This window comes from Typopeltis vanoorti, chromosome 3, assembly GCF_054136105.1.
Source record: "Typopeltis vanoorti isolate ZY-2024b chromosome 3, IOZ_Tvanoo_1.0, whole genome shotgun sequence".
Lineage (NCBI taxonomy): Eukaryota > Metazoa > Arthropoda > Arachnida > Uropygi > Thelyphonidae > Typopeltis > Typopeltis vanoorti.
Genome location: NC_143551.1, coordinates 705,338 through 721,814, shown reverse-complemented (window position 1 = coordinate 721,814; position 16,477 = coordinate 705,338). Strand labels below are relative to the sequence as shown.

The 16,477-nt window shown below is 39.3% G+C and overlaps 1 protein-coding gene across 1 annotated transcript in view; it reads left to right on the top strand.

The window, feature by feature from the left end:
• The window catches only part of FASN1 (Fatty acid synthase 1), a 666,286-nt gene that overhangs the window by 424,041 nt on the left and 225,768 nt on the right, over positions 1-16,477 (top strand). Inside the window, exons 18-19 of the mRNA XM_090415364.1 lie at positions 5,459-5,674; positions 5,828-6,157. Of these exons, the coding sequence (XP_090271490.1) occupies positions 5,459-5,674; positions 5,828-6,157 (546 nt within the window). The remainder of the gene's footprint in view (positions 1-5,458; positions 5,675-5,827; positions 6,158-16,477) is intronic.

The window sequence follows — 16,477 nt, the reverse complement described above, 5'->3', positions numbered from 1 at the left end:
TGGTGTGAGATAGTATCTAGCAGAACAAAATATACAATTGGGTGCTGCTAGCAAATCCAAATATACAATTGGATTTTATGCGGTTATTAAGGGACAACTATCTATGGCAACATGTATTGGAAAATACCAGGGGGCAGAGAGTGCTGGACCTAGTAATTTCAACTGAGAATGTGGCTGTAACGAACATGACCATGTTGCCACCAATTGGTGAGAGTGACCATAAGGTCATGACTTGGGAGGTGGCTAAAGGAGTGGAATTTACAATTAAGACAGGGTACATGTGGAATTACCGGGCTGGTAAGTATGACAAGCTTAGGTGTGTGCTTGGCTCAATGCCATGGCATGTAAAACTGCAAGGGCTGGATGTTGATAGTTCATGGGAGGTGGTTAAGAACTGTTTGCAGGAGGCAATGGTTGACTATATACCAAGAGTCCGAATAATAAATCTAGTAGGGGTTAAATGGATGAATAACACTATTAAGCTTGAGCTGCAAAAAAAGAAACAATTGTGGAGGGAATTTAAGGAGAAGGGTGACCATCAGGCACAGGAACAGTATAAAGCTCAGGCCAGGATGGTAAGAAGGGTGGTAAGAAAAGCAAAAGCAGATTGCGAAAGGAAATTGGCTACGCAGGCTAAAGAGAACAGTTTTTTCAATATGTTGCAAGAAAGGAAAAATGCTCATGGTAGAATCATCTTAAAAATGCTGAGGGTAGGGAGGTAACCGAATCAGTCGATATTGTGGAATTACTGAGCGAGCACTTTGCAAGAGTATATCATCCAGGTGGTGACATTGCAAGAATGGAAGAACCAACAGCTTATACTGGAATTGTGATGAATGAAGTAGAGGTAACTAGTCTATTACAGAACCTCAATGTCAATACATCTGTGGGATTGGATGGTATACCAGCTCGTGTCGTACGTGAAGCAGCCAGAGAATTGTCAGTGCCCTTGACCATTTTGTTTAATTTGAGCCTCAGGACTGGGTCAGTCCCAAGGGGGTGGAAAGAGGGGAAAATAGTTCCACTGCACAAAGGTGGTTCTAAGGCTGCTGTTGAAAATTACCGGCCAATCAGCATAACAGGAATCATTATCAAGGTCTTAGAGAAAATAGTCAAGAGGAAAATACAAGATTGGATAGAAGAAAATGGGATACTGTATCGGAGACAGCATGGTTTTGTGAAGGGTAAGTCATGCCTCAGTAACTTGCTCACGTATTATAACACAGTGACGGCTGAACTGGATAAGGGTAATGGGTTTACAGTGATTCTAACTGGACCTTGCTAAGGCCTTTGACAGGATACCACATGGAATTCTAATCAGTAAATTGCAGCATGTGGGAATGGACATAGGGTTGGTGAGATGGATAGGAGGGTGGTTGACGGAGAGATATCAGAGAGTGGTTTACTGAGGAGTAGAGTCCACAAGACAGCCTGTGACTAGTGGTGTGCCACAAGGATCTGTTCTTGGACCACTGCTGTTTAATTTGTTCATAAATGATATAGGAAAGGATCTGAGAGGAACAGTTCATTTGTTTGCGGATGATGCGAAGTTGGGTAGGACAATAATGAATGAAGATGACGTCAAAATTTTGCAGGATGGTTTGGATAGATTGGAGGTCTGGGCTAAGGAGAATGGATGTCAATTTAATGTGGCAAAATGTAAGGTTATGCATTTTGGGGTGAAAAGATTGGCGGCAGTTTACTGCATTGGTGGAACTGTGCTCCAGGAAATTGATGAGGCACGAGATTTAGGAGTGTTGGTGGATAAGGAATTGAAATTTAGGGGACACATTGCAAAAGTGGCCAAATCAGCTCATCAAATCACTTGGTTGCTGAAGAATACGTTGACAAGCAGAGACAAGCAGGTTATTGTTCCTCTGTATCGAGCCTTGATAAGACCCCATCTCGACTACTGTGCTCAGATTTGGTCACCTAGGTTTCTTCTTGATGGGGAGGAGGTGGAGAGGATCCAGAGGCAAGTGACCAAGATGATAGAAGGTCTGTGGAATGAACCGTATGAGAACAGGTTGAGGATTTGTGGGTTGCAAAAATTGGTTGATAGGTGGAGGAGGGGAGATATGATTGAGACATTCAAATTACTGAAGGGTTTCTATAAAATTAATTCAGAAGTTATTTTTGAGAACATTGCTGGTTGTGGGAGGACTAGGGGACATCCATGGAAACTGGGCAAAAGTGTGGTTAGTAAATTTGTTAGAGCTGGGTTCTTTACTTTTAGAGTAATGAATAAGTGGTATGCGCTCCCTGATTCTGTGGTGGATGCTGTGACAGTGAATGAATTTAAGGCGAGGTATGATAGATACTGTATGAATGTCGAATAGTTGTGATGAATATGATTTGAGGCCTCCCTCAAATCATATTCATTACGGGCAACTCCAGGGAGTCTAATGACTCCCTGGAGTTGCCCGTAATAATAGTAATAGTAATAGTAATATTTTTTGATTGGTTGATTGAGTGGAATAGGTTTTGATACTCAGTTGTAAGTATAAGTTCAAAGTTGGTGAATAAGTTGGTGAATAAGTTCAAACCACAGCATGACAGGTGTAGTGCAAATGTTGGTTAGTAGTTGGTGAAACATTTAGAACCTCCCTCGGAGTCTCTAAATGTATTGTATTTTAATAGTAGCAATAATATTTGAATGGTAGCAAGATGAAAGAATGATCATATAGATGGTACCGAGATTTTTTCTTGTTCCCAAGAAAAAAATGGATGATTTTCCAAAGGAATAAAACAAGGGCACAGAACAAAGGGAATTCCTTTATGCAACTATGGAAGTTGCATAAGGGGATGGTGGTTAAGCTGGTGAGATAGTTTTTTTTTCTTTGAAGGTAGCAGGTGCATAGGATTGCATGGCGACCATGGAATAGTTATTGTATAAAATTAATCATTTTCAGTTGTGTTGATAGACTTTGTGGCAACTGGAACAGTCTTATTTTTTCTGTTGACTTCATGAAGTCTTGTGATGAATACAACATTAAAATTTACAGTAATCATAAAATCACAAAAATATTATTATTTCCACCTCCCTGGAATCAGAAGCTTTCTTGTGAGAAAGTGAACTGCTGTAGCACAATTGTGGAAGAATATATGGAACATTGCACTTTTCAATTGGAAAGACTAAAATAATAATAAATTTAGTTTAATCCTTTATCCAAGTGTAAGCAAACAAAGTTTGCACCTGAAGTATCTTCAGGACTGAGGCAACTGGTGGTAAAGGTGGCACAAGCGCTCATCACTCCTTGTCTTAGTATATCCCATAATGCAAAGCACATCTTCTTGCGGACATGTATAATGCTATGCATTGAGGAAAGGGCCACTACCGAGATAGGTTTCGACCTTTATTGAATGTTCAAGTACAGGTCAAACTCCAAAAACTCAGTGTTGTTCCCCTCAGTAACAGGCTCACCCTGCCACTGAGAAGAATTCTCAGAACTGGTTGGCTCTACACCGTGGCAGGCTCACCCCACCACCGAGCAGAGCCACTCATTTGCTCATATCTCATCTCTCATCCGAGGGGTAACAGCAACAACTGTGCCTCAGTTAACTTCATGGGCTACAGCATTGCCATTCATTACTCCCCCCCCCACACACACACACCGAGGACCTGGGTGACAGCAAGCCTCAGTTAAAACTTCATGAGCTACAGCATTGCCATTCATCCCCTGAGCTTCCTACCAGTTTTGATCTTTGTTGAGGTCTCATCAGTGGGAGCCAGACCCAGAGGTGGTGATTGAGGTCTTGTCAGTAGGAACCAGACCCAGAGGTGGTGATACCAAGGTGGAAGCAATTCAGAAGTCATCACTTATACAAGTTGCAAAAAGGTATCTTACCTTATTATTAAATTACTCTGGATTTATAGATAGATGTTGGAAGTTTTTTTCACTTGGTTAGACTATAATAAATTTAGTTTAATCCTTTATCGAAGTGTAAGCAAACAAAGTTTGCACTTGAAGTATTTTCAGGACTGAGGCAACTCGTTGTAAAGGTGGACCAAGCTCTCATCACTCCTTGTCTTAGTATCTCCCATTATGCAAAGCACATCTCCTTGCGGACATATATAATGCTATGCATTAAGGGAAGAGTCACTACTCAGACCAGTTTGGACCTTTATTGAGGTTTCGTCAGTGGGAGCCAGAGCCAGATCCAGAGGTGGTGATACCAAGATAGAAGCAATGGAGAAGTCATCTTTACCTAAACAGTTGCCAAAAGGTATCTCACCTTATTATTAAATTACTCTGGATTTAGAGAAAGATGTTGGAAGTTTTTTTCACTTGATGTTTGCTTACACTTGAATAAAGGATTAAACTAAATTTATTATAGTCTAACTTGATGTTAGCTTACACTTGGATAAAGGATTAAACTAAATTTATTAGAGTCTGACCAAGTGAAAAAAACTTCCAACATCCTTTCTCTAAATCCAGAGTAATTTAATAATAAAGTGAGACACCTTTTAGCAACTTGTATAAGTGATGACTTCTCCATTGCTTCCACCTTGGTATCACCATCTCTGGGTCTGGCTCCCATTGACAAGACCACAATAAAGGTCGAAACCGGTCTGGGTAGTGGCCCTTCCATTAATGCATAGCATTATACATGTCCACAAGGAGATGTGCTTTGCATTATGGGAGATTCTAAGACAAGGAGTGATGAGAGCTTGGTCCACCTTTACCACGAGTTGCCTCAGTCCTGAAAATACTTCAGGCGCAAACTTTGTTTGCTTACACTTGGATAAAGGATTAAACTAAATTTATTATAGTCTAACCAAGTGAAAAAAACTCCCAACAAGGAAAGACTAAGTTCGATTCTTGTCATGAGGAAAGGAATCTTTATATGGGCACTTTCAGTTGAAGGTGAGTTAGCATATCACATATGGGGGGGGGGGGTGTAGCAGGGCTTTTTTTTTCTTGGAAACGTGTGTTCTTCATCCTGCATAATGGCAAATCAGCCAGAGCGCTGACACAGTTTACAGACAAAACACTGTTGGTAAACAGTCGATGAAATATGCCATTGTGTGGATGGAGGATTCAAGTAGTGGAGACAGTGGTTTGTGTAGAGTACCTTCCCACAATAAGTCTTGGGCTCAATGGAGGTAACATGTAATAATAATAATAATATTTCATTCTCATTATTAATATTACGTGACACCTCCAGGGAGTCCAGAGACTCATCGAGGGAGGGCACCTACTCTACAACTCTCTGTCTCCACCACTCATTCCACACTACACCAACGCCATCTGCCACCCACCAGCACCACCACTAGTATTTCCACAGACAATCACAAACATCCATGCCCATGGTGGGATTCGAACCCACAACCAAAACAAATTTCATTTGATTTGGCTCTTATTATTCATCATTATTTTGTTTCTTAATTTTAGCATAAATTTTTAAGATATACTTCAGATATTCTTCTTTATATTCATTTGCTCTTTTGAAACAGATGATGCAACTGATGTTGAAACAGAACATGCTTATATAAATGTTATTACTCGTGGTGATCTTTCAAGTTTAAGATGGATTGATTCACCAGTCAAGTATTGGTCCCCATTAATAGCTACATATCCTCGAAGATCTCTCTGTCATGTCTATTATGCTCCACTGAATTTCCGGGATATAATGTTAGCAAGCGGAAAGCTTCCTCCTGATGCAATACCAGGTAATGGGAAATCATTTGTTCTGTAAAATTGGGGGAATTTCTTGTAATGAATATAATGAATTGAAAAGTTTTAAAATTAACATTATACAAAGATGTAATATGATGTAATGTAAACAAATATAGTTGAAGTGTGCCTTTAATTATTTTCTTTAGGTGACTTAGCCATGCAAGATTGCATTCTTGGTTTAGAATTTGCTGGTCGTGATCAGAGTGGATGTAGAGTTATGGGTCTCGTTCCTTCCAAGGGTCTGGCAACAAGTGTTTTGGCTGATCCTGATTTCATGTGGGATGTTCCTGATCATTGGTCTTTAGAAGAAGCAAGCACCGTGCCTGTAGCATATGCTACTGCATATTATTCACTTTGTATTCGTGGGCGGTTGCAAAAAGGAGAAAAAGTGTTAATTCATTCCGGTAGTGGTGGAGTTGGACAAGCAGCAATTTCCATTGCTTTAAGTATGGGATGCGAAGTTTTTACAACAGTAGGTAAGTTACTATATTAAATTTGCACACAAATTTTGCACAAGCATCTCTTAAATGAAAATAGAGAAATTACTAATTTCTCTCTTTCGTTTTCTGATTGGGATACCGCACTGGTGTCCAAAAGCTATAGACTAACTACATTTTTACATGTATATAATAGCCATGAAATATAAAAAAATTTCATGGCTACAGCCAAATGTGGATATAAATTTATTGCCAGCATACTAATAAATTATATTACACAAAAAATGTGTTATAATTTTGTACAATTTAATTACAATATGTTTGTGGCAAAATTTACAAATTTCCTAAGGACATAGTTAAGGAATTAATGTACTGTGCTTACAGAAAACTATGTGGAGAGAAATTTCAGTATGGAATATGTCTCCTTCAAACTGCGATGCAGCTCTCAGAATGTCGTACCATGCTTAACACTAAGTAATTCAGGAGTTCTTGAGGCAAACTGGCCCACTCCTCCTTCAGAACAAGAATAGGGCCTTATTTTTATTTTCATGTGAGGAATTTCGAGCAGCAATGCATCTCCCTATCATGTCCCAAACATGTTCTATGGGGGGGGTTGAGATCTGCGGAGTGTGCTGACCATTCAATTCAGTTAATATCCTCGGTCTCTAAAAGTATCTCATCTGCTTGTGTACAATGTGGTGTGGCATTGTCATCCATAATAATGAATTCTTCACCTACACACCACAGAACAATAAAACTTTATGTTTAAGAACTTATTCTAATATCTTTCATAGTCCCCTTTTCCAGCACTTATAGTTTGGTGCACCCATTACGCATAATTCTCAACACCCTGACCTCAGCACCTGCATATTTGTCCCTTTCAAAAATATTCTCATGATAGAAAACAGTGCCATCTTCATGCCAGATCAAGTGTTATCTAGAATCAGAGGAAAGACTAAAAATGATGCTCATGTGTATATAGAACATTAAACCATGCCTTGTCCAATTTTTATGGATACAATACCACTGAAAAGGTGCTCAATGATCAGCTGTGGATAAAAGGAACAGACTATAGACATTATAGGCCTACTTGTCACAGATGTCTTGCCACAGTTTGTTGAGATATGGTTAAGATATTCCAGAAATGAGAATAGTGTTGCAAGGAATAAACAGAAAATGGATGGAAGTGCTTGCAACAGCAATAATAGAAGTAATGTGGAAGAGCTTAGGCAAGAGGTAATGAAAATGAAGAGTCAGAATGATATTAAATATTTAAAGAAGCACATAACTAATGTAAATGACAAGGAAGTTAATAAGAAGCAAGTATCTAAGTATCGTAGGTTGCTTTATATGGTGACTCAATCATTAAAGGCATGATAAAAGATAAAGTGCACAACACATGTTTTAAAATTAGTACAATAAAATGAATATTATTATTCATATTATTATCCGGGCCAGCATAGAGTCAAAAGACTCATTGTGGGAGGTCGTTTTTAGGAAATACAAAGTCTATCATACCACTCCTTGAAATCATTATCTGTTCCCACTCCAACCACTTGCTCAGGCAATGCATTCCAAGGTTCGACCACCCTCCATGCAAAGAAACCACTCCTCACCGCCTTGCAAACAGCTTCCTTTCGTAACTTCCAGGGATTGTCCCTTGTCATCGCTCCTTCCTGCCGTTCCACCCAGTGAAAGAACTCTCCAATGTCTACCCTGTAACTGCCTCTCAACAGTTTAAAAGTCTCGATCATATCACCTCTCCTTCTTCTATCCACCAAATTCTGTTGTCCAAATTCCCTCAGTTGATCCTCATAACTCATATTGTACAGTCCTGAGACCATCTTTGTTATCCAGGTCTGTATCCTTTCCACAGTCAATTTATCCTCTTCAAATCCTGGAGACCAAATCTGGAAACAATAGTCTAAGTGTGGTCTGATCAGGGCCTTATACAATGGAATGATAACTGCTTTATCTCTGCAGGTTCTTCTCATTATTGCAGCAATCCTCTGAGTTACCCTCACCACTTTTGCAATATGCTCCCTGAATTTCAGTTTTCTATCAATCATCACCCCCAGATCTCTTGTCTCCCCCTACCTCCTCCAGTACAGCTCCTCCAATTGAGTACGTATCCTCCCATTGATGGATCCTAAACCTCAAGATTTTACATTTTACTGCATTGAACTGACAACCCCATTCATTCACACATCTGTCTAATTTATTCAAATCCTCTTGCAGGGCTGCCACATCAGCATTATTATGTATAACCCTTCCCAACTTCATATCATCCGCCAACAACTGAATGTCCCCTTTCAATCCATTGACAATATCATTAATATAAAGATTGAACAATACAGGTCACAGTACGGAGCCCTGTGGAACCCCACTTGTAACCTTCTGCTTCCTTGATATTGCCCTATCATGCACAACTCTCTGATACCTATCAATCAGCCAATCCTCAATCCAATTGACTAACCCGACATTTAAACCCATGTTCTGCAACATAAATATCAGCTTATCATGTGGCACCCTGTCAAATGCCTTTGCAAAATCCAAAAAAATGGCAGTATATGCCTTTCCATCATCAACTGCTCTTGTCACTTTATTATAAAAGACCATCATATTATTAAAGCAAAAGTGTCGCTTAACAAATCCAGGTTGATTCTCACAGATAACATTAGCCTCATCTACCCAATGCTGTATATAGTCCCTCACTAATTTCTCGAAGTGCTTAACAACTACTGACACACAAACAGGCCTATAATTAGACACTTCCAGTCTGCTACTGCCCTTATGCAGCTGCACTATCTTACCTTCCTTCCTTCCATTCCCTGGGTAAATAAATAGCAGAGTAGGAAGTGATTGTCAGACATACAAAAATGTTTTGGGAAAATTTGGAGAAAAGAGCAAAGCTAATAATAATGGCAAATACCTGTTGGATTTCTGCTCAGGACATGGACTGGTTATTACTAACTCCATGTTCCAATGGATACTTGGGAGAAGGGAGACAATGTCAGGTAACGCTGAGCCCAGTGGAGTCTAGAAGGGATAATGCTGGGTATAGAAACAATGGCATTTATATGCTTTATACTAATACCAGGAGAATCCGGAATAAGGGAGAGGAATTGGTGGCGCAGATAGCATCAGCCTGGCCAAAAATTATTGCGATCACTGAGACGTGGTTGACAGAAGGGGATATAACAACAGGAATAGAAGTCGCTGGGTATAGCATTTTTCGTCAGGATAGGAGGGGAAAGCGTGGTGGTGGGGTACTGTTTATGATAAGTGATGACCTATGTCCTCTAAGAGTGGAGAATTTGGAAGGAAGTGAGACAAATGATTTTGAGAGCGTATGGTGTGAGGTAGAGGTAGGCAAGACAGGATATTTAGTGGGGCATTGCTACAGACCCAGGAGCACAGAGGATGGAGACCAGGATATGTTTAGACAGCTAAGTTTGGCAAGTGTAAGAAGAATGATTGTTATGGGAGATTTTAACTTCAGTAGTATAAATTGGAGAGAGGAAGATGCATGTAGCAATAGGGGAATGGAATTTCTAGAATTCTTGAGGGACAAATGTCTTAGGCAACATGTAACAGAGGGAACAAGTGGTTCAAAAGTTTTGGATTTGGTTATAGCATCACAAGAGTTGATAATAACTGAGTTGTCTCTCACACCAGTTGAAGAGAGTGACCATATGGTGTTGACTTGGAAAATAAATAGACATGCAGGAGCATCAAAGAGACAGGAACTTATGTGGAATTATAAGGCAGGTGATTATAATAGTCTTAGACGTCAACTTTGGGAAGTTTCATGGAGGGAGGAATTGGAAGGCAGGGATATCACCTGCGTGTGGGAAATTGTGAAAGAATATTTGTTATCAGCAATGGTAAGTTGTATACCAGGAGTGAAGAAGAGGACGCAATTTGGAGTAAAGTGGATGACAAACAATATTAAACAGGAATTGCATGCGAATAAGAGGCTATGGAAGAGATATAAGGAGACAGGTGAAGAGATGCATGAGGAATATAAGACACAGGCCAGAAGAGTGACTAATGTGGTAAGGAAAGCGAAACTGGAATATGAGAGGAGATTGGCCCTAACATCCAAAGAAAATACTAGGGAATTTTTTAGCTATGTGGCCAGTAGGAGGAGAAATGACTGTGGAAGAACGATATTGTGGGATAAAAATGGGAATAGAGTGACTGATGCAGAGGACATGGTGGAATTGTTCAATGAACACTTTATTGGAGTATTTCATCCTAGAGGAGTCAGTTTTAATGCTAGAGGGATAGGACTGGTTCGAGGTCTGGAGGTACAGGAGGAGAGTGTGTTTCAGATACTGAGTACTCTGGATGTCAGTAAAGGAATTAATAGTACCTTTAACGTGGCTTTTCAATGAAAGTCTGGCTTTGGCAAAGGTGCCCAGGGAATGGAAGGAAGGTAAGATAGTGGCGTTGCATAAGGGTGGTAACAGACTGAAAGTGTCTAATTATAGGCCAGTCTGTGTGTCATCAGTAGTTGTTAAGATCTTGGAGAAAGTAGTGAGGGACCAGATACAGCATTGGGCAGATGAGGGTAATGTTATCTGTGAGAATCAACATGGATTTGTGAAAGGATGCTCTTGTTTTAGCAATATGCTAGCCTTTTATAATAAAGTTACAAGAACATTAGATGAGGGAAAGGCATATACTGCAATTTTCTTAAACTTGGCGAGGGCATTTGACAGGGTGTCACATGATAAGCTGATATTTAAGTTGCAGCACATGGGTCTGAATGTCAGATTGGACAACTGGATTCAGGATTGGCTGTCTGATAGGTATCAGAGAGTTGTGTATGTAGGAGCAGTTTCCAGGAGGCAGAGGGTTACAATTGGGGTCCCACAGGGCTCAGTACTAGGACCTATATTGTTTAACATTCATATCAATAACATAGCCAGTGGATTGCAGGGGGATATTCAGTTGTTTGCGGATAATGTGAAGCTGGGAAGGATTATTAGTGATAGTGCAGATGTGGTAGCCCTGCAAGAGGATTTAAATAAGCTAGATAGATGTGCAAATGAATGGGGGTTTCAGTTTAATGCAGCAAAATGTAAGGTGTTGAGGTTTGGGAAACATCGATGGGATGCTGCATACTCTATGGGAGGAGTTATACTGGAGGAAGTAGGGGAGACAAGAGACCTGGGTTTGATGATTGATAGAAACCTGAAGTTTAGGGGACATATTGCAAAGGTGGTGAAGGTAACACAGAGGATTGCTGCTATTATGAGAAGGACACTGACCTGCAGAGATAAGAGGGTTATCATTCCGTTGTATAAGTCTCTGATCAGACCACAATTGGACTATTGTTCTCAGATTTGGTCCCCAGGATTTGAAGGGGATAAATTAACTGTGGAAAGGATACAAAGACGAATGACAAAGATGGTTTCAGGACTGTACAAGGATAGTTATGAGGATCGTCTGAGAGAATGTGGACTGCAGAGTTTGGTGGATAGAAGAAGGAGAGGTGATATGATTGAGACTTTTAAACTGTTGAGAGGTGGTTACAGGGTTGACACTGGGGAGTTCTTTCGCTTGGTTGAACAGCGGGAAGGAGGGATGACAAGAGGCCATCCTTGGAAGTTGCGAAAGGAAACTGTGATCAAGAGGGTGCGGAGTGGTTTCTTTGTGTGGAGGGTGGTTGAGCCATGGAATGCATTGCCTGATGGAGTGCTGGGAGTGAGAACAGTCAGTGAGTTTAAAGAGTGGTATGATAGACTTTGTGTTTCTCAGGGGGGGGGGGGGACCTCCCCTCAATGAGTCTTGACAGACTTTATGTCTTAGGAAGGACCTACCTCGAAGAGTCTTTTGACTCCTTGGAGGCCTGAATAATAATAATAATAATAATAAGAAGAAGAAGAAGAAGAATGTGCACAAATTCACATGGAGAGAAGAGGCAAGGAATAAGAAAAGTCTCATTGACTATGTTATTGTTGATAGTGATGTTTTCTCCTTGGTGCAGGACACCAGAGAGAAAACATCACATCCAATTTCAAATCCTCTGTACAGAGGATTTAAAATTGGAAGTGATCACTATTTAGTCTTGAGCAGGATAAAATTGAATTTCATTGTGTATATTATTTCTGGGAAAATTTACGCATCTTAATAAACATGTTACGCATCTTAATAAACTATTATAATTACATAATTACAGCTATTTTGCCTGCTTCAGTTTAGGAGTGCCCCTGTTTAAATGTCATTGGCTATTTACTCACGGATTCTTAGGACATTGTAGATGTAAATTTACCAAAAAGTATACGTAGCATAAGGAAGAGAAATTTACACATACCTTTTTCTGGGTGTTGCGGCTTTTCTTCCTTCTGCGATGTTCAAAAACTACTGAGTGTGTGTGGAGGGGGAGGTAGGCAATTTGGGAGAATTAAATTAGAAAAATCTAGGTTTTTTTCAGTAATATATATATAAACATATATATTATGTTAAATAGGGTGGGGAAAAGGTGAAAGGGTTGATTTTTTATATAGGGAGGGAGGTGGGAAGGGGAAAAGGGGGTTGATGGGGTGCGGTCCGTTTCCACTATTCTTGGCCATCATTTGAACACATTGGGAAAGCGGATGCTATGTCAGGTCGGGTAGTTGCTTCTGTTTTTGCAGTGTTTGAGTTATCGCCTATTGGTCGAAGTTGTGACCTCAATTTTATGTTGTGAAGCTTCCAAACCTCGGAGATTATGTAGGGCCTGTGTACGTTGATAGCGTTCACGTCACATTTTATGGATATTGTTTCCGATATTCCAAGCATTGCTTCATTGTCTTGTCTGTCTACTATGATGGCCTTGTCGATCTGTGGGGTATGTTTTTGTTCAAGGGCGTGAACAGCTATTTCCGTTTTTCCTGTGCTTTGTATTCAATTTTTATTTTTGATGTTACGTTTTGTAGTGTTTAAATGTTCAGGAATAGGGATGTTACAATCACGGACGTGTTTTCTTGTAGTCTTGCCCATAAAGACCTGATGGTGGAACCTGTGTAGGTGATATCGCAGTCTTTTTGGCAAGGAAATTTATAGACTACATTGTGATGTTCAAATATTTCTTTCTGTGTGTGAGGTTTGGTGGATTTTAGGTGATTTGCCAGTTTGGCACCAAAAACTGAAGACAGATAAGACAATGAAACAATGCTTAGAATATCGGAACCAATAGCCATAAAATGTGACATGAATCCTATCAACATACACAAGCCCTACATAATCTCCGAAGTTTGGAAGCTTCACAACCAACATAAAATTGAGGTCACAACCCCGACCAATAGGCAATAACACAAACACTTTAAAAACAGAAGCACCTATCCGACCTGCCATAGCATCCACTTTCCCAATGTGTTCAGATGACGACCAAGAATAGTCGAAATGGACCACACCCCATCAACCCCCTTTTCCAATTCCCCCTCCCTATATAAAAAATCAGCCCTTTCACCTTTTCAACACCCTATATAACATAATATATATGTTTATATATATATTACTGAAAAAAAAACTGGGTTTTTCTAATTTAATTCCCCCAAATTGCCTACCCCCCCCTCTGCATGCACTCAGTAGTCTTGAATTTCATATTGAAAAGAATGACATGTAAGAAAGTTATAAAGTGAATAAAAGTTGAGCAGTTCTCAGATGTGAACTGTAGACTAAAATACATAAAGATTATTGAAGAAAAATGAAAGAGTTTGAGAACAGGAACCAAACCTTTGAGATTCAGTGGCAAGCCTTGAAGAAAACCCTGATTGATTCAGCTAAAGAGGCATGTGGTCAAGTTCTCTGCAAGGATAAAAAAAATCAGAACTCCCTGGTGGACACAGGAAGTTAAAGAGGCAGTGAAGGTAAAGAAGAAAGCATATCAAAAGTCCCAGGCAAATAAGTCAGTTTTACTCTTAGAGAATACAGAGACAAATATAAGAAAGCTAAACACTGTGTAAAACTAGCTAAACAAAAGTCATGGGAGGACTTTGGCAAGAATATAGAAAATAAATATCAAGAAGGTGGCAAAATATTCTGGGGGTTGTTGAAGAAGCTTAGAAATGGAGGAAAGAGTGCTGTAAAAGGAAAGGTGAAATGAAAACAGGAGAAAAAGATATCCTTGAAGTATGGAGTAATTACTTTGAAAAATTGCTAAATGAAACAAGCAGTGATAGCACAGTGATAAAAAACACTGACCAGGCATGCGGTTCAGGAATACGTATCGATACTTGAAGTATAAAAAGCCATCAAAGGCTTGAATTGTGGAAAGGCAGCAGGAGTAGATGATATTCGACCAGAAATGCTGAAGTATGGTGGTATAAAAGTCTTAGAATGACTGCACTGCATAGTTCAGAATGCCTAGACAGAGGGACGGATTCCAGATGATTGGAGTAGAGCTCGTACAGTACCAATATATAAAAAGGGAAATAATACTGAATGTGAGAATTACAGAGGTATATCCCTATTGAGTGTTCCTGGTAAGATATATGCAAGTGTACTTGAGAAACGGTTGAGAAGAATTGTGGAAGAAAAGCTTGGTGAAGAACAAGCTGGATTCAGGTCAAATAGAGGCTGTCAGGATCAGATCTTCACTTTACGACAAATAGTAGAGAAATCATGGGAATATAACAAAGATCTGTATTTAAGTTTTGTCGATTAGGAAAAGTCATATGAGTTGTAAGTCAGCAGTTAGAATTGAAGGAAGTACAAGAAGATTGTTTAATGTTAAATCTGGTGTGAGACAAGGATGTACATTATCCCCCTCTGTTATTCATTATCTATATGGATCACATTATGAAGGAAAGTGGTATTAACCGGGATATCAAAATTGGAGATGTTAATGTCAGCTCTTTGCTTTATGCGGATGATGTTATACTTCTAAATAAATCCGCTACAAGTCTGCAAGATTCTCTGACTAAATTGAATAGCTGTTGTAATAGATATGGTATGAAGGTCAGCACTAAAAAGGCAAAGACAATGAAAATAGGCAGAATCATCGAAAATGTCAACTGTGTTGTGAATGGAGAACCTGTGGAACAAGTAAAACATTTCAGCTACTTAGGCACGATATTTAGTGATGATGGTGAATTAAAAATGGAAATAGACAACAGAATCAACAAAGCTGGTATGGTAGGAAGTCAATTGAATAAATTCATATGGAATAAGAGAGAAATTAGAGAGAACACTAAATTATTTAGAGAGAACACTAAATTATCTATATACAAGACAGTGTTCAAACCAGTTTTAACTTATGGATCTGAGAGCTGGGTCAGAAGTACAACACTTGACCAAAGACTTGAGACTGCAGATATGAGAGTCCTGAGAAAGATTAGAGGCGTCAACAGATTGCGTCAATGGCAATATCATATTAAAAACGTGAATATTAGGAAAGAACTTGACATTGTCAGCATCCGGGAATGCGTTAGCAGAGCTAATCTCAGGTGGTATGGTCGCTTAAACAGAATGAGCGAGGAAAGATTAGCAAAACAAGTGTTCTCTGCCAGAGTGCCTTAGACGATAGAAATATAAGATCTGGTAATGTTAGAGTCTTGACAAGTAACAGACTGATTTGGAAGAAAATTGTAGATAGGAAGTTAGTAATGATGTAAATTTTTCATGTAGTACTATTATATCCTGTACACCCCCTTGAGGGTACATGGCAGGAATTTAATGATGATGATGATGATGATGATAATGTCCTAACAGAAGTATCTGTTACTAATGATGAAGCAACTGCCTTACAAATTCCAGGTTTGCAACAACATAGATTCTGCTGCCAAACAAAAAGACGGGATGGAATATTAATATTTATCGAATACAAATTAATAGCAAAAGAAACTGTTTATCAATGTCAGCATGCTGAAATCATTTGCATTGAAATCATTAATACTGCCAATCGATAGCACCCCTTAATACTAAATGCTATTTACAGGCCACTAAACTTAAATGTGATAAAATTTTTGCACGAACTGAATTGCTGGCTTTCACGCCAGGAATCATGCTCAACTGAATACCTACTGATAATCGGTGATATAAACATAAATATTGCAAATGAAAAACAACACTGTGCAATACTTAGCTATGCTGTCTATGTATACCCTAATACCAGCCATAACATCATGCACTAGAGAAGAAATAGTCGGAAATGCCATTACCGCTTCTTGCTTAGATCATATAAACATTCGGGCACCACCAAACAGTTACACTGCAGCAGTCATAAAGTGCAAAGTAGCAGACAATTACTTCATGGCTCTAAACCTGCATTCTAAGACAATATCCATGTAATGCTCCACATATGAAAAGCAACATGAAACAATAATAGATGAAGAAATAGTCAGCCACGAAATACAAAAAATCGAC